At 33.2% G+C, this 24,638-nt stretch overlaps 3 protein-coding genes and 1 non-coding gene across 6 annotated transcripts; 1 reads left to right on the top strand and 3 right to left on the bottom strand.

Moving 5' to 3' along the window:
- The first annotated feature begins 8,011 nt into the window (after positions 1-8,011).
- Positions 8,012-8,085, top strand: TRNAI-AAU (transfer RNA isoleucine (anticodon AAU)). The gene has a single exon. It is a non-coding gene; the product is annotated as a tRNA-Ile (tRNA).
- A 507-nt stretch (positions 8,086-8,592) lies between these two features.
- On the bottom strand, positions 8,593-12,988 carry LOC131616069 (3-hydroxyisobutyryl-CoA hydrolase-like protein 1, mitochondrial). Its single transcript, XM_058887298.1, has 14 exons — positions 12,775-12,988; positions 12,607-12,687; positions 11,961-12,029; positions 11,754-11,817; positions 11,369-11,448; positions 11,048-11,131; positions 10,577-10,661; positions 10,211-10,296; positions 9,988-10,109; positions 9,839-9,899; positions 9,465-9,563; positions 9,262-9,363; positions 9,141-9,182; positions 8,593-9,011 (listed from the first exon to the last, which is right to left on the bottom strand). The coding sequence occupies exons 1-14, from the start codon at positions 12,895-12,897 to the stop codon at positions 8,892-8,894; spliced, it is 1,218 nt and encodes a 405-aa protein (XP_058743281.1). The 5' UTR covers positions 12,898-12,988; the 3' UTR covers positions 8,593-8,891.
- A 2,533-nt stretch (positions 12,989-15,521) lies between these two features.
- Positions 15,522-19,695, bottom strand: LOC131616071 (3-hydroxyisobutyryl-CoA hydrolase-like protein 1, mitochondrial). 3 transcript variants are annotated; one of them, XM_058887300.1, is made up of 14 exons: positions 19,505-19,640; positions 19,346-19,426; positions 19,176-19,244; positions 18,991-19,049; positions 18,605-18,684; positions 18,395-18,478; positions 18,168-18,252; positions 17,614-17,699; positions 17,369-17,490; positions 17,232-17,292; positions 16,849-16,947; positions 16,634-16,735; positions 16,513-16,554; positions 15,522-16,358 (listed from the first exon to the last, which is right to left on the bottom strand). In XM_058887300.1, the coding sequence occupies exons 2-14, from the start codon at positions 19,408-19,410 to the stop codon at positions 16,218-16,220; spliced, it is 1,095 nt and encodes a 364-aa protein (XP_058743283.1). In that variant the 5' UTR covers positions 19,411-19,426; positions 19,505-19,640; the 3' UTR covers positions 15,522-16,217. The 3 variants fall into 3 exon arrangements, with proteins under 3 accessions (XP_058743283.1, XP_058743284.1, XP_058743282.1); XM_058887299.1 differs by having other exon boundaries at positions 15,523-16,358; positions 18,991-19,054; positions 19,505-19,695; XM_058887301.1 differs by lacking the exon at positions 19,505-19,640 and having other exon boundaries at positions 19,346-19,494.
- A 2,357-nt stretch (positions 19,696-22,052) lies between these two features.
- On the bottom strand, positions 22,053-24,416 carry LOC131616072 (malate dehydrogenase-like). Its single transcript, XM_058887303.1, has 7 exons — positions 24,243-24,416; positions 23,650-23,808; positions 23,397-23,572; positions 22,971-23,248; positions 22,721-22,856; positions 22,367-22,478; positions 22,053-22,276 (listed from the first exon to the last, which is right to left on the bottom strand). Exons 1-7 carry the CDS (start codon positions 24,406-24,408, stop codon positions 22,185-22,187), a joined length of 1,119 nt encoding a protein of 372 aa, XP_058743286.1. The 5' UTR covers positions 24,409-24,416; the 3' UTR covers positions 22,053-22,184.
- Between the last annotated feature and the right edge of the window lie 222 nt (positions 24,417-24,638).

Genomic DNA, 24,638 nt, shown 5'->3' with positions numbered 1-24,638 from the left:
AGTTAGGGTAAATGAATTGGGGGAGGGGGAGTGCTTTGATAAATCTGCAGAACGCGCAGTATTTCGGAAGTGAACTTCCGAAATGCTGTTTTCGGAAATGAACTTCCGAAATAAGACAATTTTTTCAAAAAAAAAAGCGCTTTCGGAGATGCATCTCCGAAAACGCCTTTTTCTTGCATTTCGGAAATGAACTTCCGAAGTCAGGGGTAGTTTGGGTTTTTCACCAGAGGTGGACTAGAAGGTAGGGAGGTTGGCAAAGAAATTCTCAAAATTTCTATTGAAACAGATCATCCTAAAAGCTACTCATTTATTTTTTAATTAATAGAAACATTTTTAAAATGTAATTTGATCCGCCATTTTATTTTAAAAAATAAATTTATGTATTTTAATTAATATTTATATATAATTAAATTAAAAAATAAATAAACGGCTGCCATCAATGAGAAAAAGAATTGATATTTTAATGATAAAACTAAAAAAGTAATTGTTCGTGCTATTCACTATCATTATCAAATGTAAAATATTATTTTCAATTGTTTCATACATTACTTCAACAAGAAACAACAAAGTCCATCTTGGCGGACTCGGATCTCTAAGAAAACTTTGAACTTTGGTTGCTATAAATAATTACTCTTGAAGTAGTTCATATTTATTTTCCTCAAAAAAAAAATTTAATAAGTAACACTCGAATTAGGATAAAGGAGTACTAAGATTACTTCAATCCATACAAGAGAGAAACAAAATTAAAAAAAATAAAAAACTAGAAAAATCAAATACAAAGCATCGAGTTTTTAAACCACTCGTAAAAATTACAAATAATTCTAGAAAATTTCTTTACCCACCTCCCTATGGGGATGACCCCAGCGAAATCCCCCAATTGCCCCTGCTTCGGAGATGCATCTCCGAAGTTTTTTTTTTTGAATTTTTTTTTACTTCGGAAATGCATCTCCGAAAACACCAAAAAAGTGGTGTTTTCGGAGATGCATTTCCGAAGTCAAAAAAAATTCAAAACCATGAATATTTCGGAAGTTCATTTCTAAAAATATTCCTGCATATACAATTTTCCCTCCTTCACTATTTCATCATTTTTTCTCCAAAACTTCTCCAAACCCTCTCCAAAACTCAATCAATCTCCATCCATTTTTCGTCTCAAAATCAAGTTTCAAACCGTTGATCACGTTAAAGGGATCATAGAAAGCTACAATTTGAGGTAAACATCTCTCATTTCATCCCCTATTTCACTACATTGATTCAACAAATTTATGCTGAAACCTGCGATGGTTCGGAAGTTCATTTCCGAAATATATTACCTAACAAATTTCGGAAATGAACTTCCGAAATATGCCCTGGCAGTTAAAAAAAAACAGTTTTGGTTATTTTTTTCTAATTTTTACATATGTTAGGTATGGTGCATCCGGACAACATTGTGCAAGACGATGACGTAGCAGTTCCGGAAGTTGTCAACGTTAATAACGATCCGGTTATCGACGTTAAATCTATGATCAATGCGGTTGATGTACGGCAAGAATTTACAAATGATCGGAGCTTCGGTAGTCGTGAACAATTGCTTGATTGGGTTCGGAACGAAGCTAGTAAACTTGGATTTGGAATTGTTATTTTAAGGTCCGACAATGGAAATAGTAGGCGGAAAGCTTTCGTTGTTTTGAATTGCGAACGGGGTGGGAGTTATGCACAATCAAACCGGGTGCTAAAACACGAAGACACGGGATCGAGAAAGTGCGGGTGTCCGTTTAAGTTGCGTGCTACTCGGAGGGTTGATGATTTGTGGCGTTTAAGCGTCATTTGTGGAGTTCATAATCATGCCTTGGATGCCAAGTTACACGGGCATCCAATTGTGTGTCGTTTGTCCCGCGAAGAGAAGAATGTGATTTCGGATTTATCGATAGTTAAAGTGGCGCCTCGCAACATACTTGCCAATTTGAAACGGAAAAAACCGGATATCGTTTCAAATATCAAGCAAGTTTACAATGAACGACACAATCTCAAAGTCTTGAAAATGGGCCCTCGGTCGGAAATGCAACAACTTTTGAAACTATTAGGCGATAACCAATATGTGTCAAGCTTCCGAACGTCCGAGGACAAAGTTACGGTGCCGACGTTATCAAAATGTTATCAAAACGTTGACTCAAAGATCGGGGGCCGACGTTATCAAAATGTTGACTCATCCTCACCTACCCGTGTTTAACAATATGTAACTTTAATCTTATGTAATGTGATCGATGTAATCTTCATCCGATTAAATAAAGCGAATCGTTCTTGTTTGTTATTTTTCTTCTGTCCAGACCTTATTTCCGAAGTACATTTCTGAATTCCTCCAAGGGGGTGAATTCGGAGATGAACTTCCGAATACACCAATTTTATGAAAAACAACTTTATTTCAGAGATGCATCTCCGAAATCAATGTTTTTCATTAAAAAAAACACTTTTTCGGAGATACATTTCCGAAAACACCTTTTTTTTTCAATAAAAGTACGTTTTCGGAAATGAACTTCCGAAACAAGGGGTATTTTGGTAAATTCACCAGAGGTGACCAAGAAGGTTAGGAGGTGTGTAAAGAAATTTCCTAATTCTATCCTTCAAGTCAATTGCGAGCCTCCACCATGAGAAGCAAAAAATGATAAAGAAGAATTTGTCGATGTCGAAATCTGCGTTATTAAAAACAATGTCATTTATGTGTATCCATATACACCAACAAGTTGTCAACCAAATAACATCTATCCTGCAGCTTGACATCTTTCCAATCAATAGGTCAACACACTTTAGCATGTGACTACAACAATCCTCAACAAAAGGAATATCTAACTCCAACCAAATATGAATTTTCCTCCATATATAATATCTTTAACTTTGAGCAGTGCAATAGTAGATGATTTAAATCTTCCATATGCGACTGACAGAAAACACAAGAAGCATCTAAACTATGTGTGATAATTTCTCTTCTAAAAAGTTGCTTCCTTGAAGACAGCATATCCTGCAAAAGTCTCCAACCGAAAATCTTCAATTTCAAGGAACATGAGCCCTCAAATGATGCTTAACCCCTGTTTCTTCCGAGCGTCCATTTTGTTAACACCTATAACCTAATTTAAGTTATCATAACAAGACCTCGCAGTAAAGACTTTAGAAATATCAAAAGGCTAAATAATCATGTCAGCAGCATTCACGACAGAATATATACCATATAACATCACCTTCAAATCCTCAAGTTCAGTAGTAGCCTCCCTCCTAGCGACTTCTTCCGCGCGAATGATCCTTCAGCCCCACACATCACCATGCCAAACCCCCATACTATTGACACAATCATTTTTAAATGAGCATTCCTGATATAACTTTGGAAAATGATCTTCCAAACAACCTCTCCCCAGCCAACAAGATTTCCAAAAGAGAGCCACATTCCTAATTTTTCTCATGAATCCTTGAGGATCTTTACACATTAGCATCATGTCCCTCCACAAAGTTGATTCTTTTGAGTTTTGGGGAATCCTCTGCAGAAGACCACAATCTCTTTCTCAAATCATCGTATCTTACCTACAAAATCGTCTTGTAAGGTGAGGGGTGGTAATTTATATTAACTCTTTTTAGACTTTATCTCTAACCAATATAAAACTTGAGTTTTTTTTCCAATATGCCTCGGCCATTCAAAGAAAATGCAAGAATAATTAGTTTTCGCAAAAAAAAACATTTTTATGTAAGAGAAGATAAATATATATCCTCTAATTCTTCTGTCGATTTTATCCTTTTATTAAATGCATTTAATTTTATTTTTATTTATTTACAAATAATACATATGAATAGTTAAAATTTTGAGTGTAAATTTATTACAAGTAAAATCAAAATAATGTTGAGAAAGATAAAATCACGATTAAGATTTAATATGTTCTATCAGATGAATTATATTTAATGCATAATTATTTTATTTTAAATTAAAATAAATTATAAAGGATAAAAATAGATTTTGGTTAAAATTATAAGGATAAAAGTGGAAGAAAAATAATAAGTTATAAGATAAAATGTTATTTGACATAATGTCTAAAAAATAAGCTATAACCTAGGGTGTATTTGTTTGAAGGATTAAAATTATAATCCTGGGAATATTATTCCTAGGAATATTATTGCTTGGAACTTTATTCCTATCAATGTGTTTGGCAAATGAATAAAGTTCCTAGGAATATTTTTAGATTTTGTTTTAATTAAATTTTAAAAATTAAAAATTAAAAAGTAAATGTGTTAAAATAATATTAGAGTGGGAAGTTATGGTTGGTTATTTTACATTCCCACGGGAATGTAAGATTCCAATCCTTTTACATGGGAATGAAAATGAAGAAACTCATGAACAAAATTTATTCCTGGGAATAAAAAGTACCTGGGAATAATTTATCAAAACTTGAAACAAATAAAGGAATATGTGAATTCCAATGTCACATTTCCGGGAATTACATTTGTATCTCCGAAATAAACACCCCCCTAGTAAAATAAACTATAAGTTTAAGACGAAAAGATCATTATCTAACATGTCTAAATTATCATATAAATTTATAAACTAATTAATTATAAAGCATAAACTAATTAATTTACCAAACAGAGCCTTACACGATAATACATCTCAATCCTCATCACTTTAAAAGCAGCCTCAAACTAAATCTGTTTCGAATATTTGGTCAAAACGGCCTCAATTTCAACTTATATTTTTTGTCTAGACTGCTTGGTTGCCTTAATTCAATTCTATGTCCCACATGAGTCGCGATCAGAGTATACATTGCACTTGTTCACAACAATCAACAAAACTTAATGTCGCACACTATGTTTGAATACTTTTGTAAGATATCTTATATGACATTTATTTTAGAATATCATGTGAGCAGATCTCACATGACTGCCGAATAATTGAGTAACTATAATTAGTATAACATTTGTTGAAAAAATTTAAATATATTTAAATGTGTCAATAGTAGGATGTTTTAGGACTTGATCAAAAATTTTAGATTCAAAATTAATTCTGAACATACATCAATCAATTTTAAATTTTTTGAGATTGAGCTTTCTTGTCTATTATAGTCTTCTTCAATTTAAAAAATTAGTCTAACAATTCCACAAATGATACACAATTTATACTAAAAGTATATCAATAGTAAAACTTATGGGTATAACTAGTATAAATATATTTTATTATAAAGATTACATTTATTAATTCAACAAATAAATTAAAGAGAACAAAATATCACATAGATAAGGCGGTCTTTAAGTTTTATGCCATTTATCTTTTTCATTTTGCTCTCGTCGGTGTCTCCTTTATACTTTGGCTCCGGGTTCGAGGGCGTAAGCGTAAAAGAGTTAGTGACAATTTGTAAACGACACTTGAACATTTAAGCCAATTGAAAATTACATAACAAAAGTAAATTATTTTTATTACAAATTTCATATTCATCGTCCCTGCATTTGAATTTTTGTCGGTCTTGTGCAAATTCAAAGCAGATTGAATTATCTAAGATATTCATTCATGCATGTTGACTCTAAGTGATTTTTAAATTGAAATATTTTGTTCAACTCAATTTTACATAAATGTGACCAAACATAAATCAATAATGTTAAACGCAATTTTATTAAAATCAATTTTACCAAACTCAATTCTACTAGAAATCAATTATGTTTACCTTCAATCCAAATACACCATAAATAATAGAAGAAAAATTAAGTGGTAGATGAATATTTAGTATACCAACTCTGTTTTTTATATTATAATTTTAATGAGTTGTTTGTATTACTTAATTAATCATATTGATATAATTTTAGCTTCTCTTTAAGTTATTTTAGTATATTTAATTTTTTTTTTAGAATTATTGTTTTGTTGTTGATTTAATGGTGATTGTTGTTAATCGAGAGCAATTAAAAGTTAATATTTATACAATAGAAAATTTATATATATATATATATATATATATATATATATATATATATATATATCCACCTTGGTTATTGGTATAAGTGATAGGTAAATTTTCGTTTTTCTATAAAATTTGAAATTGTAGTTGCTGTGATTCAAACTCTTGTGTGGTACATTTTATCTCAGTTACCTCGTCTTTGAAATCGAGGTAAAATTATTTTTTCAACTGAGATCAAATGTGTTTTTATAATAGTGTGGATAAACAAATTATGTGTATTCATATTCTTTGGAGGAAGTTTTTATTACTACAACTTACATTATTAATAAATGTCTATCCACATGAATACAATTCAATACATGCATGAAAGTTTGGAGTGAGAAACTTGTAGACTAATCTAATTTGAAGGTTTTTTGAAGCTTGGCGTTTGGACATATCAATTAAGACTAGCTTGATGCCACTAGTGTGACACGTGTCTCTCTTGGTTATCCAAAAAGTTTGAAGGGATACAAATTGTGGAAGATGGAAATTAGAGAATCAAAACTTATTTTATGCTAGGATGTTTCTTTTGATTAGACCCATATTTGGATGAAGTGCAAAAATTTAGAAGTGAAAGAATAGTAAACTTAAATTTATAGAGAAGGAAAACCTAAAATGAATCCAAATTATCAATTTACTCATGATTGAGTGAGGAGGAAGATTATACCACCTTAGACATATAGATATGTTGGTTTTATCTATTATGCTTTGAATGTGGTTGAAAGATTGTTTGACTCATAACCAAAAATCTTCAAGAAAGCATATGGCAAGGATAGTAAAACAAATGATTGAAGGTGGTTAATAATAAAATGCATTCATTTATGAAGAATCCTACTTCAATATGATCTTGAGTTATAACATAAGGATGTCAAAATTACTCTTTTACATAAATACCTTGGAAAAAATCTATGTGGAGCAACTTGGAGGTTTTGTAGGGACAAGTTTAAGTTATGTTTATTAAAGAAATGATTGAAGGCGATGAATGATGAAATGCATCCATTGATGAAGAATAATACTTAAATATGATCTTGAGTTATAAAAGATGATGCCAAAACAACTCTTTTAAATGGAGAGTTTGAAGAGACAATCTACATTGAGAAACTTTGAGGTTTTGTATGGGACAATTTTAAATTATGTTAATTGAAAAATACTTGTTTGCGTTGAAATAAAGCTCCAAACAACAATGGCATTATCGCTTTTATTAATTTCTTCATAAGCATAGTTTTGTGAGAACTTGTTATGATATTTTTTTCATACATATTTAACAGGAATCAGGAATTTCTTATCTATCTCATTCTATATGTTGATGATATCTTGATGGAATTTTCTAGCAACTGAAGGAAAGAAAATAAAGAACAAAAGATCATCCTTTTATAATTACTCTTGATCAAACTCAGGGATATCAAAGAACTAAATCTAATGATTAGGAAGTTTGGAGTCCACAAGGCCACCAACAAACTAATCAAGTAACAACGTATCACACTTGAATATGTAAGTTTCCCTAAAAATCATCCCTAAACCTTAATTTCTTCAAGGATCATTACATGTGTGTCTCACCCTAGGCCATCTAGGCCCGAGGCTAGGAATAACATGGTAAAAAAAATGGAAAGGATCTAAAGGTCGCGGTTAAGGTACAATATGTCGATATTTTCCTTAAACTCTTTTTGGTCCTTAAAAATAAGGAATAATATGAGGCTTCGATCATACTATCTTCCAAAAGCATCTAATGAATCTTTTAAATAATAGTATCCTAAAACATCGAGCTAAGTTTTGTTTCACGGTCTCCATGGAAACTTTGTCTCACCTATGATTGAGGGGCATCACTAAGCCTCAATGATTCCAAGATACAAGTAAAAATTTGGTCTTACCGACTAAGTCTTTTTTAAGGGAAACAATTATGTATTAGGGAGAGGCTCGATGATAACGTCCTAGAAGTACACATGTTCGAGACTTACAAACGGATGAGGACCTTATACGATAAATTCGGGAGAGTTCCTTGGAAACTTTCTTCAGAAGAGTTGTCTCCAAAGAATATTCTAGGATAACTAAAATAGAATGTGAAAATTATAACAAATGGCCCATTAGCTCAGTTGGTTAGAGCGTCGTGCTAATAACGCGAAGGTCGCAGGTTCGAGACCTGCATGGGCCTTTAGTTTTTCTTTTTCTTTTCACATTTTTTAGAGCTTTTAATTACATTTGAAATTAAGCAAAATCCAGAGATTTTCATGGGCCACTTTTGAAGATGTTCCATATGGTTTATTACATCTTGTAAATGTCACAAATTCCACTTTCATGGCACATGTTCATTCTTGTCTTCTGTATTAATTTAGCAATTTGCACTTACATCGTTTGCTTGTCAAAAATTGAAAAAATATGTCATTCTGTCCACTGCAGTCAAACTCATCCGTTCTTAAATTTTAAATTTTGAGAATTAAAAATACTATGCAATAAGCCAATGGCCAATAAGACTCTCAAATCCACCGTTTTTGTAGAATAGTATTGAGGGCATATTGCATGATAAATAAGTCATTTTGATCAAATAATCTGTTCAGAAATTAAGTTTATTATTCAGCCCAACTTACTTACCATTTTTCTGTTTTTATATATCTATCACTTTCCCAACCAAACAGATATAGCCTTTTAAAAAAATTGAAAATACCAAAACATTATTTTCATTGACTGAGCCTGTACTAATGATATTCCAGAGTCAGCCCAATTTTATTTTCAGGAAACTATTTGTTGTATGAATGTCAATTCAATAGTTATATGCAAGCCAGAATAAGAGGGAAACATTCCTCTATGCCAAACAAAGACTAAATCTGTTTCACAATACATAGCTTTACAATCCACTGTCTACCATGTCCATGAGATTGCCAATAAGCTCATGCCAGATCTTTTCCTTGCATAATATCAATGGTGTATATCTGTTTGTCCGATTCTAAGGAGAAAGATAAGCTACAAAAAAGCTTCCCGGGATTTTGTTGGCAGCTCTAGATCAGGTTCAAATTCACTTAGAGGTAAGAAGTACTGATCCACCATATCTAGAGACACCTTTTCCAAGGTTGGAGGATCCCACTGCATATATTTAATTGACAATCATAATATGAATTTTGATTTTAAATACAATTTTGTAATATTAATAAAGAAAAATTTTGTCTTAAAATCTGAAGAAAAATAATGTAATGCAAGTGAATGGTTGGTTACCTTTGGTGCCATGTCCTTGTCCACCATGCGTGCCCTCACTCCCTAAAAGAAATTCAAATCAACTTTTGTTGAGAAAGACACAAGAAGTTTGTTTCAGTTTCCAGAAATTCAGTATTTATACCTCACAGAAGTCATTGGATATTTGTTTAGATATTGCTTGTAAAGTCATTCGGTACTCGCGCAACAAGCACTGATCAAGGGTCTGAAATCTACCTTCTCGTATCTGTCACAGTTAGAAGGAAGCAGTTTTTTCTAATAAAAGAAGAGAAAGAAAACATGAACTCAAAATGTATAGACATCATCAGTCAAGCAAAAGGAACTCACAGATCTTAAGGAAACCTTCAAGCTCAATGGAGAAGCTTCTTTAAGTCTATTTAAGGTAGAAATGCACCATGGTTCTTTTGTTTCACTCGCCGCAACTTCCTATTGGAAATTTAATGATGATAAGTATAAAAGGAAGTTATATATTATTCATCCAAACGTAAGTCACCATTCATGCAAAAGAAAGGAATACATCTAAGAGAAATTATCAATATAGCCGACAACACTTAGTGGGATAAGGCTTGGTTGTTGGTTGTTGGTTGTTGGTTTGTTTAAACTCTAATGCAACATATGAAGAACAAATGAAATTCTCAATATAAAAAACTGATTTGAAGGCCCTTAATTATAATTTTTCAGAAAAAGAATGTAAATTTTACCAATGCATCAACAATCTCTTCAACTGTGTCATGGCAAAAGCATTTATCTACAATTTCAAGCCTGAAAATAAAAAGTAAAAAGTAGAAGACTTATTTGATATTTTGAGCTAAAATATAAGAGAAGTAACCGAATAGAAGACAGACCAAACCTTTGTAGTACACTACTGCTGTCTGGATATACAAGATCACCATACTGTTCTAAAGTGGTTTCTATGACAGATGGATCATCAGTAACCAATTTCCCGAGCTGTTCTTCAATCAGTGGAAGCCTCTAGAGGACAAAACAAACAAAGGTATTCGATGTCATATAGCAAGAACAAGAATAGTCTATGACAATTGAAATAATGAAGAAAGGCTTTGATAAAACTAAACTGCAAGTAGTGAATAATGTGTAGCAAGCCCACAGGCAACCATCTCTACTCCGTTGAGCTTTTCCCCTGTAAGAGCCAAGTACTCTCCTGCATACATTAGCAACCAATGAAACAAAGAAAGACTAACAGAGGAATTTCATCAATTGTATCTTCAATTGGTGACTAGTTTTTCAGAAAGACTAACAGAGGAATTTCATCAATTGTATCTACAATTGGTGACTAGTTTTTGAACTAGTGAATCTCCGCCATCAATCATTTATGTTTAAAATAAGATGATATCTTATTTAATAAATCATTCATTATTCAATTATATGTTGTCAATACTTGATGGGGCATGTATATAGTAATAGTATGGATAAAACAATACCTAAGTGACCAGGTAGACGTGAAAGATAAAAAGATGCTGCAGCATCGGGATGGAAACCAATAAGAACTTCAGGGGTAGCAAAAACCTGCAAAACAGTGATAAGTTATACATATCTCCCCCAAAATGAACTGTAGGATTATCATTAGATAAGCTACCAATATCAACATTTTCTCAGTAATAGCGTAAACAATCTGAAGTCCTACTTTGATATGAACTGTGGATTTTTATTAGATAAACTACCAATATCAATGTTTGCTCAGTAATAGAGTAAATAATCAGAAGTCCTACGTCAGCAAGACAAAGTGAGTACTATAGTATAAGCATTTTGTACCACAATGCAAGGCCCATTATCACATTCCCAAATCACATATCATAAGTCCCTACTAACAAATAACAATCCACCAAATACAAGAAAAATGCGCAAGAGATTTATCAAGTACATATACATAAGGAAGTTTCTATACTACGCACAGTTTTGTCTGTTGCAACTCGGAATGTTCCAGGGATTGAAATTCCTGCCCCACCACCCATGGTAATGCCATTCAAAAGAGCTACCTGAAGAAACATATCACTTGCAACAAATCAACAAGTAGAAATTATTTTTCAAGGGAAACACCAGATATGATATGAGTATATTATATATATATATATATATATATATATATATATATATATATATATATATATATATATATATATATATATATATATATATATATATATATATATATATAACTTATGTCTAATTAAATGAGAACAAATAATTGACCAGGCTCCATATACAGTACTCACATGTGGCTTCAAATATGTACCTAGTAGGTATATAAAGCTATATATTGTTCTAAAAAATTCTTTGCAGGCTTCCATGTTCCCTGCATGTATAGAAAGGGAAAAGTTAAAAGAACTAAGGAAAAAAACTGCAGATCATGTTTCAGCAAATAACACATTTAAAATAAAAGGAAGAAAATGCCTAAAAACAAGTAGTTAGAAAAATCTGAAACTTAATCTATGAATGCAACATACACTTTCTCTTGGGCATTCTTTATTTTTGCGTAGAAAATACAGATACCAAAACTAGATGGAGCTGGGTCTTAAATGCCAGCACATGTAATAAGATTCAAGGCAGTGAAACTTCGCCATACAGAATTCAAAAATGAAAACAGCTGATATAACTTACCTTCTTTTAAAAAACGATAAAGCGCGACAATATCTCCACCAGCTGCAAATGCCCGGCCACTGCCCTTAAGAAAATTCAAAATGCCATATAAGTTTGACATTCTTATATGCATAAACATACTATATCACAGTTAGCATGAGATGTATGTAGAAAAATGTAGGTAGAAAAAACAATAGAGAATATGCATAATAAATTAATAATTATTACCTTTACCATGACAAAACCTATATCAGGGTTATCTTCCCAGCTTCTATAAAGTTTATGCAGTCTACCAGCCTGAAAAACCAAAAGGAATGATCTAAAAAAGCACACTAACTCACTAACCTTACCATTACTTAGTGCATACAAAATTGAGAATAAAATCACTAAGGTTTTGTTTGATAAAAATAACAAATAACTTATAAGTCAGTTGATAGCAAATGAACTTGTAAGCCAGTTGATATCGGATAAGCTAGCTTATAGCGAATGAACTTAAGCTAGTTGATAGCCGATAAGCTAGCTAGTTGAATTTGTTTGGCAATGTCATTTTCTGAGCTCATAGCTTATGACATATAAGTTCATATGTTTAAAAAAAGATTTGTTTGATAACCGTCATTTTGTCACGAAGTTATAGCTTATTTTCACTAGCTTATAACTTACTTTGATAAGTTAATTCAAGTAGCTTATACTCAATTATTTTTCTCTCACTTTACTCCTATTATCTTAATTGATAAAACTAAATATTATTTAAAAAGTTAGTTTAACTCTTAATTTTATCAAACACTGAATTCAATAGGCTAGTTTATTTGCTATCAACCATAAAATCAAAAATTAGAAGTAAGAATTGAAGTGAAAGGAGGTAGTAAGAAGTAACCATGGAGGTGTTGATAGCATTGAGAGCGGAGGATCGGTTGAGTAGAGCGAGTCTGGAGTATCCATTTCCTTCAACCAAAACCTGTCAAGGAAGCGTAACAGAGATTGAATTGAATAAGAAAATGATAACGCGAAGAATCGAAGAGAAGCGAAGAAGGAAGGAAGTTACGTTATGGTGATGATCATCGGAGAGAGAGGGGATTTGGCTGAGGTGCTGCCGTTGGTGATGGTGGTGGTTTGCCATTTGTTGTAACAACCTCCGTGCTGCCTTGGTTCTGCATTGCAACGCCATTCTGCTTCTTCGATTTTATTCCATCTCCATTGTTTGTGTTCTCTTTTTTAAGGGTTTAGTAATTCATTCATCTAATTAAAACAACAATCACTCTATTTTCATTATTTTAGGCAAAGTTTAACCACATCGCTTAATATTAAAGAAATATATATTCTTATATCTTTAAATTTTTATTAGAAGTATAGTTTTTTTTTTCATTTTACTTTCTCTATTTTTAAATGTTAAATCAATTTTATATCTTTTAGTACAAAAATTAATTTGTTATCCTAGAAAATCTCAATGTCGAAAAAAAAATTAAACTCAAACTTAAAATTCAACATATTTTTTTGTATTTTTGTTTTACTTTTTGTTATCAATATGTTATTTCTGTTTTAAAATATTAGCAATGTTAGTCCACTATTTATGTCTATATATGTTTAATAATTTGTAGTGATATATTTGTTAATACTCTAAACTATTGCGCGTTTGCCTAAGAGACAAAAGCCCTGACATTGGGTCAAGTAAGAAGGAGTCTTTATTAATCCCTGAAATATAGGCGGTCAATATTCCCTCGAACATGGGGGACGGTTAACACCACTAAAGGTGATTCAAACCCTAGGTATTAGAGACTTATATAAATACATCTCCTCCTAAGGAGATGAGGAGACCTCAAGTATACTCATTCTCTACACCCTAAAGAGCATCACGCTCACTACAATCTACTGTCGGGGGTTACACGCTTGCTACCAAACATCATCGAACATCAATAGAGTCACTCACCTCACGTGAGCAGGTCTCCTAAGTCACCTTCAAACATAACTCTGCAGGGTTCCTCATTGTCGTGGCCAAAGCCCTCACTACCAAAACATGTTATAAACCTACTAAAGTCTTTGAGTCACTTTCCCTTGCAAGGGAAACGTGCACAACTGTACTTTTTTAGAAGTATAGTGGCGCCCACCGCAGGGCCTCAGTAAAACTAACTTAGGTCACACCTTCTTTTATCAACATCACTCTTTCCACGATTACCATTCACTCATACGTTTAGCCACCTTCAATTAAGGTTAGTAGGAGAGCTTCATCTCCTATGCCAAAAAGTACCAGCGGTACCGGTGTTGTCGACGCCCTGTCGGAGATGCGTACCACCATGGATGAATTACGTCGCCATAACAAGACGTTTGAAGACGATGTTCACAACATCAGACATCAATAACAAGATCCCAACCTCCTAGAGGAAATGAAATTGTTGGGTCCCCAACCCCTCTCAGACGAGATATGGGGGCGCCTATCTCTGAAGGTTTCAAGCCTCCTTCCTTGGCCAAGTTTGATGAACGTAGTGATCCATACAAACATGTTGCCTCCATCAATACGCAAATGGCCATCATAGGAGCTCCTGACTCTCTAAAGTGAAAGCTATTGTCCGGCATTTTCATAGAAGTCACCTTGCGATGGTATGTGGGTTTACTCTCTGCCTCTATCAATAGTATCAAGAATTGGTAAAGAAACTAGTACACAAGTTCGCTGCTAGCCACCACTAAAAGATGTCCACCATCATTCTGTTTAATATATGTCAGGGTCCGTCAGAATCGCTAAGGGCTACCTCGCCCGCTTCAATGAGGCCACCACCAGGTCGTCCAACCAAACCAAGAAATGTTTGTTGAAGCGTTTCAAAATAGTCTTAAGGTGGAGCACTTCAACGAATCATTCGCCCATAAGCTAGCGTTTTTATTGGCAGAAGTAGTCACTAGAATTGAGTGATACATAAAGGATGAGGAAAGCAACACCGAAAATAAGGTGCACGACGTCAAGGAGCGTGTTTTCAACATCGAAAGGACAAGTCAACATTCAAAAGCATCGGGAAGTGGTGAGTAAATCAAGAAATTTATGAGCCAAAGAGAAAAAAGGAAAGGTGCAACATGGTTTAAAAGACAAGTACTTGATGTTTCTCGCGTTAAGTATTAAACATTACATCTATGTATTTAACTGTATAACTACTAAGAAAATGTGGAACACTTTAAAATGATCTATGCAAATTCTACTAAGATCAAAAGGATATGATGAACACATTAGGCCAAGAGTCTAAGATACCAAGCGATTCTAAAGGAAATCTTTAAAACTATTTCTCCAATAATATTAAAACTCTTGGTAATCTTTTCAAAAATTGTTCATCTAACGAGTTTTTTCGATTAAAATTGTGGTGCTAAAAATCTAACCCAGTAATGAAATTTAAGGATACGCGCTTTGAAAATACGATTGTTTTTGATAAATTATAGAAAATACTACATGAGTTAAAATTTGTCAAGAAACTCAGAGAAAGAACAAGTGCAAAAAGATAGGGTTCAAAATGAAATAGAAAAAAAATAAAAAGGTCATCAAGAAATAAAGTATTGACTCAGGCTCATATGATAAATCAAATTAAGAGACGGGACAAACCTATATTTTATGACAGACTAAAAAACAATGAGGTAAATAAAGTTAAAAATAATTCTTCCTTTCAAAAATTGTATTCTATATGCAAGGACTTGAATAGAGAAAATGATAGGTTAGAAAAGATTGTTATGACTTGAAGAAAAAAAAATCATGTGACCTCTTTTAAAAAAAAAAAAAAAAATTAATGTTAATAGCGATAGTAACTTAGGTACCTAAAACTCTTCCAATATAATTAAAAATCTTCCAATATCTCATTAGCGCTTATTCAAAAATAATTAATAACTATATTCTTGGGTATTCAAATGGCAAAGTTGGTGTGGTGTCATTATGTTGATATTCAAAGACTACTTGCAGGATAAAAACTCATTCCATGGCAGTTTCCGCATGTAGAAATTATTTGTGAGATTCCCTTGTTTGTAGATGTAAACAAGAATGAAGAAAGATAATGGCAATGATGGTTGTCTTTGTTAAATGAGCTTCAACCAATTTCAAATATACATGTTCACCAAACATAAAAAATAACAAAGAAATTGAAAAGAGAAGAACATATTGAAATTAAAAAGAAGGACAAAAGTGATTGGAGATTATCTTTGATGATAAATAAAATTGTCGCTTTTTGATGGTGGCAACTATAGCTCGGATACCATGTTGAGAACCATATTTAGGCAAAAATGAATAAAAATTTAGTCTGTTCTAATGATATTCCAGAGTCAGCCCAATTTTATTTTCAGGAAACTATTTGTTGTATGAATGTGAAGTCAATGATTATAAGCAGGTCAGAATAGAGGGAGACGTTCCTCTATGCCAAACAATGACTAATATCAATGGTGTATATTTGTTTGACCGATTCTAGAGAAAAAGATACAACAATAACAACTAAATCTTGTCCCACTAAGTGGTGTTGGCTACATGATTCAACTTCCGACCATACTTCTATCCAAAAAAGCTTCGCGGGATTTTGTTGGCAGCTCTAGATCAGGTTCAAATTCACTTAGAGGTAAGAAATACCGATCCACCATATCTTGTGACACATTTTCCAAGGTTGGAGGATCCCACTGTATATATTTAATTCACAACCATAATATGAATTTCAATTTTAAATACATATTTGTGATATCAATGGAGAGAAAATTAGTCTATAAAGAAGAATTTGCATTAAGCCAATGAATTTAGTCTGAAGAAAAATAATGTAATGGAAGTGAATGGTACCTTTGGTGCCATGTCCTTGTCAACCACACGTGCCCTCACACCCTGAAAGAAATTCAAATCAACTTTTGTTGAGAAAGACACAAGCAGTTTGTTTCTGTTTCCAGAAATTCAGTGTTTATACCTCACAGAAGTCATTTGATATTTGTTTAGATATTGCTTGTAAAGTCATTCGGTACTCGCGCAACAAGCACTGATCAAGGGTCTGAAATCTACCTTCTCGTATCTGTCACAATTAGAAGGATTACATTATAGAATCAGGTTTTTCTAGGAAAAGAAGAGAAAGAAAACACAAACTCAAAATGTATAGACATCATCAGTCAAGCAAAAGGAACTCACAGATCTTAAGGAAACCTTCAAGCTCAATGGAGAAGCTTCTTTAAGTCTATTTAGGGTAGAAATGCACCATAGTTCTTTTGTTTCACTCGCCGCAACTTCCTATTGGAAATTTAATGATAATAAGTATAAAAGAAAATTATATATTATTCATCCAAACGTAAGTCACAACTCATGCAAAAGAAAGGAATGCACATCTAAGAGAAATTATCAATATAGCCGACCCCACTTAGTGGGATAAGACTTGGTTGTTGGCGGTTGGCGGTTGGTTGTTGGTTGGTTTAAACTCTAATGCAACATATGAAGAACAAATGAAATTCTCAATTTGAAAAACTGAGTTGAAGGCCCTTAATTATCATTTTTCAGAAAAAGAATGTGAATCTTACCAATGCATCAACAATCTCTTCAACCGTGTCATGGCAAAAGCATTTATCAACAACTTCAAGCCTGAAAATAAAAATTGAATACTAGAGTTATTTGATATTGTGAGCCAAAATTTAAGAGGATAAAAGACAGCTCAAACCTTTGAAGTACACTGCAGCCACCTGGTTTTACAAGATCACTATACTGTTCTAAAGTAGTTTCTATGACAGATGGATCATCAGTAACCAGTTTCCTCAGCTGTTCTTCAATTAGTGGAAGCTTCTACAGGACACAACACTCAATGGTTTCAAATGCCATATAGCAAAAACAAAGATTAGTTTAATACAACTGAAATAATGAAAGAAAGATAGAAAGAAAAAGAACTACGGTTTAATAAAACTAAACTGCAAGTAGCGAATAATGTGTAGCAAGCCCACAGGCAACCATCTCTACCCCGTTGAGCTTTTCCCCAGTAAGAGTCAAGTACTCTCCTGCGTACAATAGCAACCAGTGAATAAAAAAAATACAGTTTAAAAAGTCAGTATATAGCTACCCCTGAACACCATTAATAGCCTCACAGTGGCCAAAATATCGTTCTATGATGAAGTAACACGTCTAAAGTGAAAATCTCTGTTTAAACAATGGAGATATGGAATTATATCTTTTAGTCAGTCCATGAACAAAATCAATCCAAGCGTAGCTTATCTTTGACAATGAGCGTAGCGAATTGGTTTACAAAGACGCTTCTATTTTCTAACAACTTAGCCACTACAATTGTCAAACCTTGCAACTGTCCTCTGCCCTCTAAGTGCGCAGACACAAGTATAATGTTAAATATCTTCAAGACTACATTTGTTAAAATGATTTATATAGAATCTCCCAATCCAAGCAGAGGGATTGAAAGTTGAAACTTTAACATAAAGCAGCATAAGATACATACATATTACACATAACAATACCTAAGTGACCAGGTAGACGTGACAGGTAAAAAGATGCTGCAGCATCGGGATGGAAACCAATAAGAACTTCAGGGATAGCAAAAACCTGCAAAACAGTGATAAGTTATACTTAAGTCAGCATATACAACCAAGTGTTGCGTTGTACCATGCATAACTCCCAAATACAAGAATAATACGCAAGAGGTTTATCAAGTACATTATATATAAGGAAGTTTCTATCTACATACAGTTTTGTCAGTTGCAACTCGGAATGTACCAGGGATTGAAATTCCTCCCCCACCGCCCATGGTAATGCCATTCAGAAGAGCTACCTGAACACTCACAGCAAATCAACGAGTAGAAATCATTTTTCAAAGGAAACAACAGATATGAGTATATAAAATATGTCTAATCAAATGAGAACAAATAATTCACCAGCCTCCAAACACTATACTCACATGAGGCTTCATATATGTACCTAGCATGTATATAAAACTATATACTGTTCTAGCCAATTCTTTGCAGGCTTCCATGTTCCCTACATATGCAGAAAGCGAAAAGTTAAAAGAACTACGGAGAAAAAAACTGCAAATTACCAAATAGCAAATAATACATCTAAAATAGAATGAAGAAAATACCTAAAACCAAATTGTTAGTAAAATCTGAAACTTAATCTATGGATGCAACCTATAGTTTCTCTTAAGTTCCAAGGGTCTACAGACCAGTTTGAAAACATAGTCATCTACCAAACATACATTTTAGAACCGCAGAAACAACTAGGACATTGAAATTTGCAATAAGATTCAAGGCAGTAAAACTTCCCCATACTCATGATACTTCTTACCTTGGTTTATAAAACGGTAAAGCGCGACAATATCTCCACCAGCTGCAAATGCCCGGCCACTTCCCTTAAGAAAATTGAAAATATCATGTAAGTTTAATATCATTATAAACACAAGCTGACGATATCACAGTTAGCATGAGATGTAGTGAGAAAATACAATAGAGAATATGTATAATAAGTATTACCTTGAGCATGACAAAACCAATATTAGGGTTATCTTCCCAATTTCTATAAAGTTTATGCAGTCTTGCAGCCTGAAAAAACCAAAAGGAATAATGTTAGCGTGCGTTTGGTTATGCAGTGAAGAAAATTGATTTTGAATGAATTGAAGTGAGAGGGGATAGTAATAAGTAACCATGGAGGTGTTGATGGCATTGAGAGCGGAGGGTCGGTTGAGTTGAGCGAGTCTGGAGTATTCATTTTCTTCAACCAAAACCTGTAAAGTGAGAGATATAGATTGAAATGAATGAAGAAATGATTACGAAGAATGAATAGAAGAGACGAAAGATGTTACGTTATAGCTTAGTTGCCGCTGCGGCTGATGGTGGTGGTTGGCGTTTTGTTGTAGCAGCCTTCGTGCTGCTTTCGTTCTGCATTGCATCCACATCGTAATTCTTCGATTTTACTCAATCTTCATTATTTCTCTTAATAAGGGTTTAGTGATTCATTATTTTAATTAGTTAATTAAAACCATAATCGATTTTTTTTAATCTAATTGTCTAACCCAAAATTTCATGTTTGAATACAATAAAAATAACTGAGCACAATGGAACGGAGCGGGATAGAATGGAGCGGAACAGAGCGGAATGGAATAAATACGTCTTTCCATTGTTTGGGAACTTTACGACGGAATAGAGTAATTTTTTCATTCCGCCCAAATCAGAGGGTACAAAAAATAGTGGAAAGTGATGGAATGGGATGAAATGCATTTCATCACATACCACTCAATTCCATCTGTTTTTAATCAATCCAAACGATGAAACATAAACTTATTTCATTCCATTCTGTTCCATTTCATTCTATTTCATCAATTCAAACATACTCTAAGTGATTAGGTGAGATGTCTGATTTCCAATATGCATTCACTTAGAAATAATGACTTGAGGAGTTTTCATCTATCTCCCTGACTAAAGTATTCACAAATGTTGAAATCATGGGTAAAAGTAAAACCTTTCAAAATTTTAATTTTTAAATTTTTGTAAACATTTTTGCTATTTATAAATAAGATCAGAGGTTATTTGTTAAGCATAACTTTTGAACTAAGTGATGTGTAGCAGTCTCAATCACTCTTACCATTTCATCACTTGACCACTACCACAACTTATAATATACTTTTGAACATTGAATGATAAGAGGTTTGATGTCTCATATCGCATCTTAAATTAGCTCATTTGGTATTGAGTTATAAAGGTGTGAGTTCGAGGTTTGAACCTAGGACATTTTATTTATTCACCTTTAAAAAGTGAATTTCAGCTATTAGATTACTTGTTAAAAAACACTATTTTATCTTAAAAGTTAATATCAAAAAAACACTATTTTATCTTAAAAGTTAATATCTAATTTTTCTTCTCACAAATATGCTAACTAAAAAAACATTAAAATGATACAGCAGGTTATGCATTGAATTCCATCTACTAGGTCGTCACTTATAATCATGTCTTATCAAACTGTCCCCTAAACTCACATCGAGCCATGCGGGAGCGACTTTCATCGTCTATCGTTAATAAGTTATGTTACACAATGCAACATGTATTATTCGTTCATTATTGCAAAGTTGCATCTCTTGAACCTTACTGACTTGGGTCTTAGAGTGTTAATGATGCATATATATCCTCGGTCCACCGCAATCAGAGGCTCGTACCACCGTAGAGGAGGAGCTTCTCACCCAAACATCATTGAACTCTTGTTCATGCCAAAATAGTTGTGCTGTGAGTGGGAATCAATTTTTTGATTCTCACAAATTTCCACATCAAATTCATCGGATCCTTTGGATTGCACCATTTCATCAATATTTTTGTCGGCTTACCATGGTAACCTTGGGTCTTACTACCACATTCACTACTTAAATCTAGCCTTAATGTCGTCATTGAGCCCCATCGTATATACGATCACTAGGGGATCATCTCACTTGAAATAACCAGTTCAGAGATCCGTGAATAAAGATGTTTCAAGATCACATACGAGCGAAGAAAATCCAAAAGACGAGAGATCAATATTAGCGGTCACCAGTGTGGCTTGTCATAAGTTAAATATCAATCCCTCAATCATATGCTTAACCCAAAGTAGGAGAAGAAAATCCGCCGAAAAAGCCAAGGCAACTAGGATTACAGTTCAGAGTATACTTTGTGCTAAATTCATTTTTGAGTTAAAATACATTAAATGACTATCTAACATTGTTTGGTTTAAAATGAATGTCAGGAAAATGGAGGATGTGTGTCGATTACACTGACCTCAATCAAGCTTGTCTCTAATATTCCTACCCTCTCCCCAAAATTGATAAATTGCTTAACAATTCAGTCGGCTACAAAATGCTATTATTTATGAATACCTATTATGGATACAATTAAATTCCTGTGCTTAACGCAGATAGAGGGAAGACTGCTTTCATAACAGAGCACGTTAATTAATGATACAACGTCATTCCTTTTGGTTTAAGGAACGCAAGCACTAGATATTGGAGAATGATGAATCAGAATTTTGAAGAATAAATCAGTGAGACGCTAGAAGTGGTCATCGTGCAGAGTCAAATATATTTCATATCTAAAGCGCTAGCAAATCTAGAAAGATGTCCCAAAAAGATTGAGAAAATGAAGTTGGCCTTGATCACAAACTGGCTTTTAAGCAAGTCCTCTATCGGCCAAACCTTGCGGGACGAATGACAAAATGTTCAATAGAATAATAAACCCACATACACAACCATGGAGTCTATAATTCAAACTCTGGTAATGACGTTCAATTTAACAATATCGCCGTTTGTCAGTCTAACTATAATTTACAAATGATGTCATTTATTTTTTAATTGATTAAATAAGATACAACTTTTTATAGTTATAATAATATAATTGTAAAATAGAACTTGCACACAACCCCGCGCACTTATTGAGGTTAAGGAAAGTCTGTCTTTTTTTATAAGAACCAAATTTACTATGCAAAGGGATTTTAAGTAAAAGCATGATTTCTTCTTTTGAGCCAAACTAAAGGCATGAGTAAGCCAATGCTTTCTCCTCAATGAGTTCTTGAGCCGTATTATCCAGCTTTTCCCTTGACAATTCATCAATCTTGAGCCCTATCAAATTATCAAATACAATAATATATTAAACAAAATCACATGACATTAAATACATTTTTCTGGCCAATATAAGAATGAACAATGTACCTTGTACTATACTCCATTCCCCTTTGACACATGTAACAGGAAAAGAGTAAATGAGACCAGGTTGAACTCCATAAGATCCATCAGAATATACTCCCATTGATACCCATGTCCCCTAAAATAATCATGCAAATACAACAAACAATAGATAAATAATAAGACGCAAAACATAAGTGATGATTTTATTTTTGGTTTAGTAGTTTAGTGACTGAAATTTCACTCCTTAAAGGTGAATAAGTGTCGCAGATTCCAACTCGAATCCCTACACTCAGATGTCTCTGCACAACTATCAACTGAGTTGACTTAACGATACTAAATGATAAAATTGTAATTAAGAGAAATTAAGAAAAAACGAACCTTAGGTGTACCTAGAACCCAATCATGTATATGATCACAAGCAGCACTTGCTGCTGATAATGCACTAGACAACTTCCTTGCTTTGATAATGGCACCTCCACGCTGCTGAACAGTTGTGATGAACTCATTGTTTAGCCTAACACAAATCAAAAACAAAATTACTTAATTTTCTAATGCAATTCTCCGCAATATTAAGTATCGCAAAAGATCATAAAGATGTTGAGATTGAGAAGGTTTGGAAGCGAGATACCAATAATCATCCGCGACTAATTCTCTGACAGTTTTCTGGCCATTACTTATTGCGACGGTTGCATGGTTGACATCTGGATATTGAGTTGAGGAATGATTTCCCCAAATGATTACATTTTTCACATCACTAACATGAACATTAAGCTTCTCAGAGATTTGGCCTAATGCTCTATTATGATCAAGTCTTGTAAGACATGTGATATTTTTCTCAGGGATTGATGGAGCAAATTCTTTCAATATTAGAGCATTTGTGTTTGCTGGATTTGCAACCACTAGCACCTGCATTCACAAATAATTGGTAACTTAGAGTTATAGTACCTTTAAAAAATCGAACCAAAATTAAGAGAATTTATAGTTGTTCATAGTTCGGTTCGCGTTTGAAAATCGAACCAAAATATTTTAGTGCAGTTTGGAAAGTGTTTCTTACTTTACAATCTGCAGCAGCATGTTGTTCCAAAGCTGAAGCTTGAGCCTTATAAATAGAAACATTTCTAGACATTACATCTTTTCTTTCCATTCCTTCTTTCCTTGGGATTCCAGCAACCATAACAGCAATGTTAACATCCTTGCAAGCTTCAACAACATCAGTAGTAGCAACAACACCTATATTGCATTTAACACTATTATTAGATATGTTTAGTTGTGCTTAATTAGTTCAAATTTAAGTTCAAAAAACATGCCTTTAAGAAGTGGGAAAGCAGCATCAATTAGTTCCATTTTGACCCCTTTAAGTGCCTCGAATCCTGGTTCAGTCTCAAGCATATGTAGAATCACAGGTTGATTTGGACCTAACATCATCCCTCTTGCAATCATTGGAACAAGTGCATAACCAATTTGTCCTATTTTTCAATCAAAATCAAAGATAAAAAACAATCACATGTCAATAAAATTTATATGTAACATATGCAATACGCACACTTCAAATTAACGACGAGTCTGATATTTATTGTGTGTTTGTTTTGGTGTTAGCACTAGCAAGATTGTCTTTTAAGACGTACAACACAGATTACTGTATATGATTCAAAATTTGTAATGATTAAACTGTAATTAAATAAGATTTCATAAAATATTATCACGGTTAAATCGTGATTAAATAAGACATCTATTCTCCATATACTTTAGACGGTTCTAGATGTTAGTTTCTCGATCAACTTTGACAAAGTATATGACTACATAATATGGAACAAAATTAAGTGACAAACATAAGATTTTATAAGGTTAGATAAAATTCAACTAGGACATGAAAAAAATGTATGAAAGAAATAAGTCTTGCCTGCAGCACCGGTGACCAATATGGTGACAGGTTCTTTGTCAACTTTGAGAAGACCACACATGTATCTAACGATCTTCCAAAACAAAAAACTACAAAAGAAAACAACAACAGTTTTTTTAAGGACTGTATTGTCCAAAATTTCCAAAGCAAACATTTCCATGTTCATTTTTTGTTATGATCCTAAGGAAATAATCTACTTCACCATCTTTTTATATAGGAACTTTTTAATATCAATTTGAAATTAAAGAATCCATACACGTTGAGATTACTCTTGAGTAAAGCAATCATCATATACTAGAACCATGTCCTCAAGAAATGCTAGCACAAGAGAATCGCATGTACCTTAGCTAAAAAGAAAAGAACTATTTTTTATTTTATTTTATTTTATTTGAAATT

This window comes from Vicia villosa, linkage group LG7, assembly GCF_029867415.1.
Source record: "Vicia villosa cultivar HV-30 ecotype Madison, WI linkage group LG7, Vvil1.0, whole genome shotgun sequence".
Lineage (NCBI taxonomy): Eukaryota > Viridiplantae > Streptophyta > Magnoliopsida > Fabales > Fabaceae > Vicia > Vicia villosa.
This window is presented reverse-complemented; position numbering and strand designations above follow the sequence as displayed.

What these genes read in the sequence shown, in the direction of transcription:
- LOC131616069 (XM_058887298.1), bottom strand. Translation starts at nt 12,897, where the DNA reads ATGGCGTTGCAATGCAGAACCAAGGCAGCACGGAGGTTGTTACAACAA. An exon ending in CACATTATTCACTACTTGCA is followed by an intron (nt 10,110 to 10,210) that starts GTTTAGTTTTAT and finishes TTTGTCCTCTAG; the next exon opens with AGGCTTCCACTGATTGAAGA. An exon ending in TGAAGGTTTCCTTAAGATCT is followed by an intron (nt 9,364 to 9,464) that starts GTGAGTTCCTTT and finishes TAACTGTGACAG; the next exon opens with ATACGAGAAGGTAGATTTCA.
- LOC131616071 (XM_058887299.1), bottom strand. Translation starts at nt 19,597, where the DNA reads ATGTGGATGCAATGCAGAACGAAAGCAGCACGAAGGCTGCTACAACAA. An exon ending in AAGAGATTGTTGATGCATTG is followed by an intron (nt 16,948 to 17,231) that starts GTAAGATTCACA and finishes AATTTCCAATAG; the next exon opens with GAAGTTGCGGCGAGTGAAAC. An exon ending in TATCAAATGACTTCTGTGAG is followed by an intron (nt 16,555 to 16,633) that starts GTATAAACACTG and finishes AATTTCTTTCAG; the next exon opens with GGTGTGAGGGCACGTGTGGT.
- LOC131616072 (XM_058887303.1), bottom strand. Translation starts at nt 24,408, where the DNA reads ATGAACATGGAAATGTTTGCTTTGGAAATTTTGGACAATACAGTCCTT. An exon ending in TTAGTCGCGGATGATTATTG is followed by an intron (nt 22,857 to 22,970) that starts GTATCTCGCTTC and finishes GATTTGTGTTAG; the next exon opens with GCTAAACAATGAGTTCATCA. An exon ending in GGAATGGAGTATAGTACAAG is followed by an intron (nt 22,277 to 22,366) that starts GTACATTGTTCA and finishes ATAATTTGATAG; the next exon opens with GGCTCAAGATTGATGAATTG.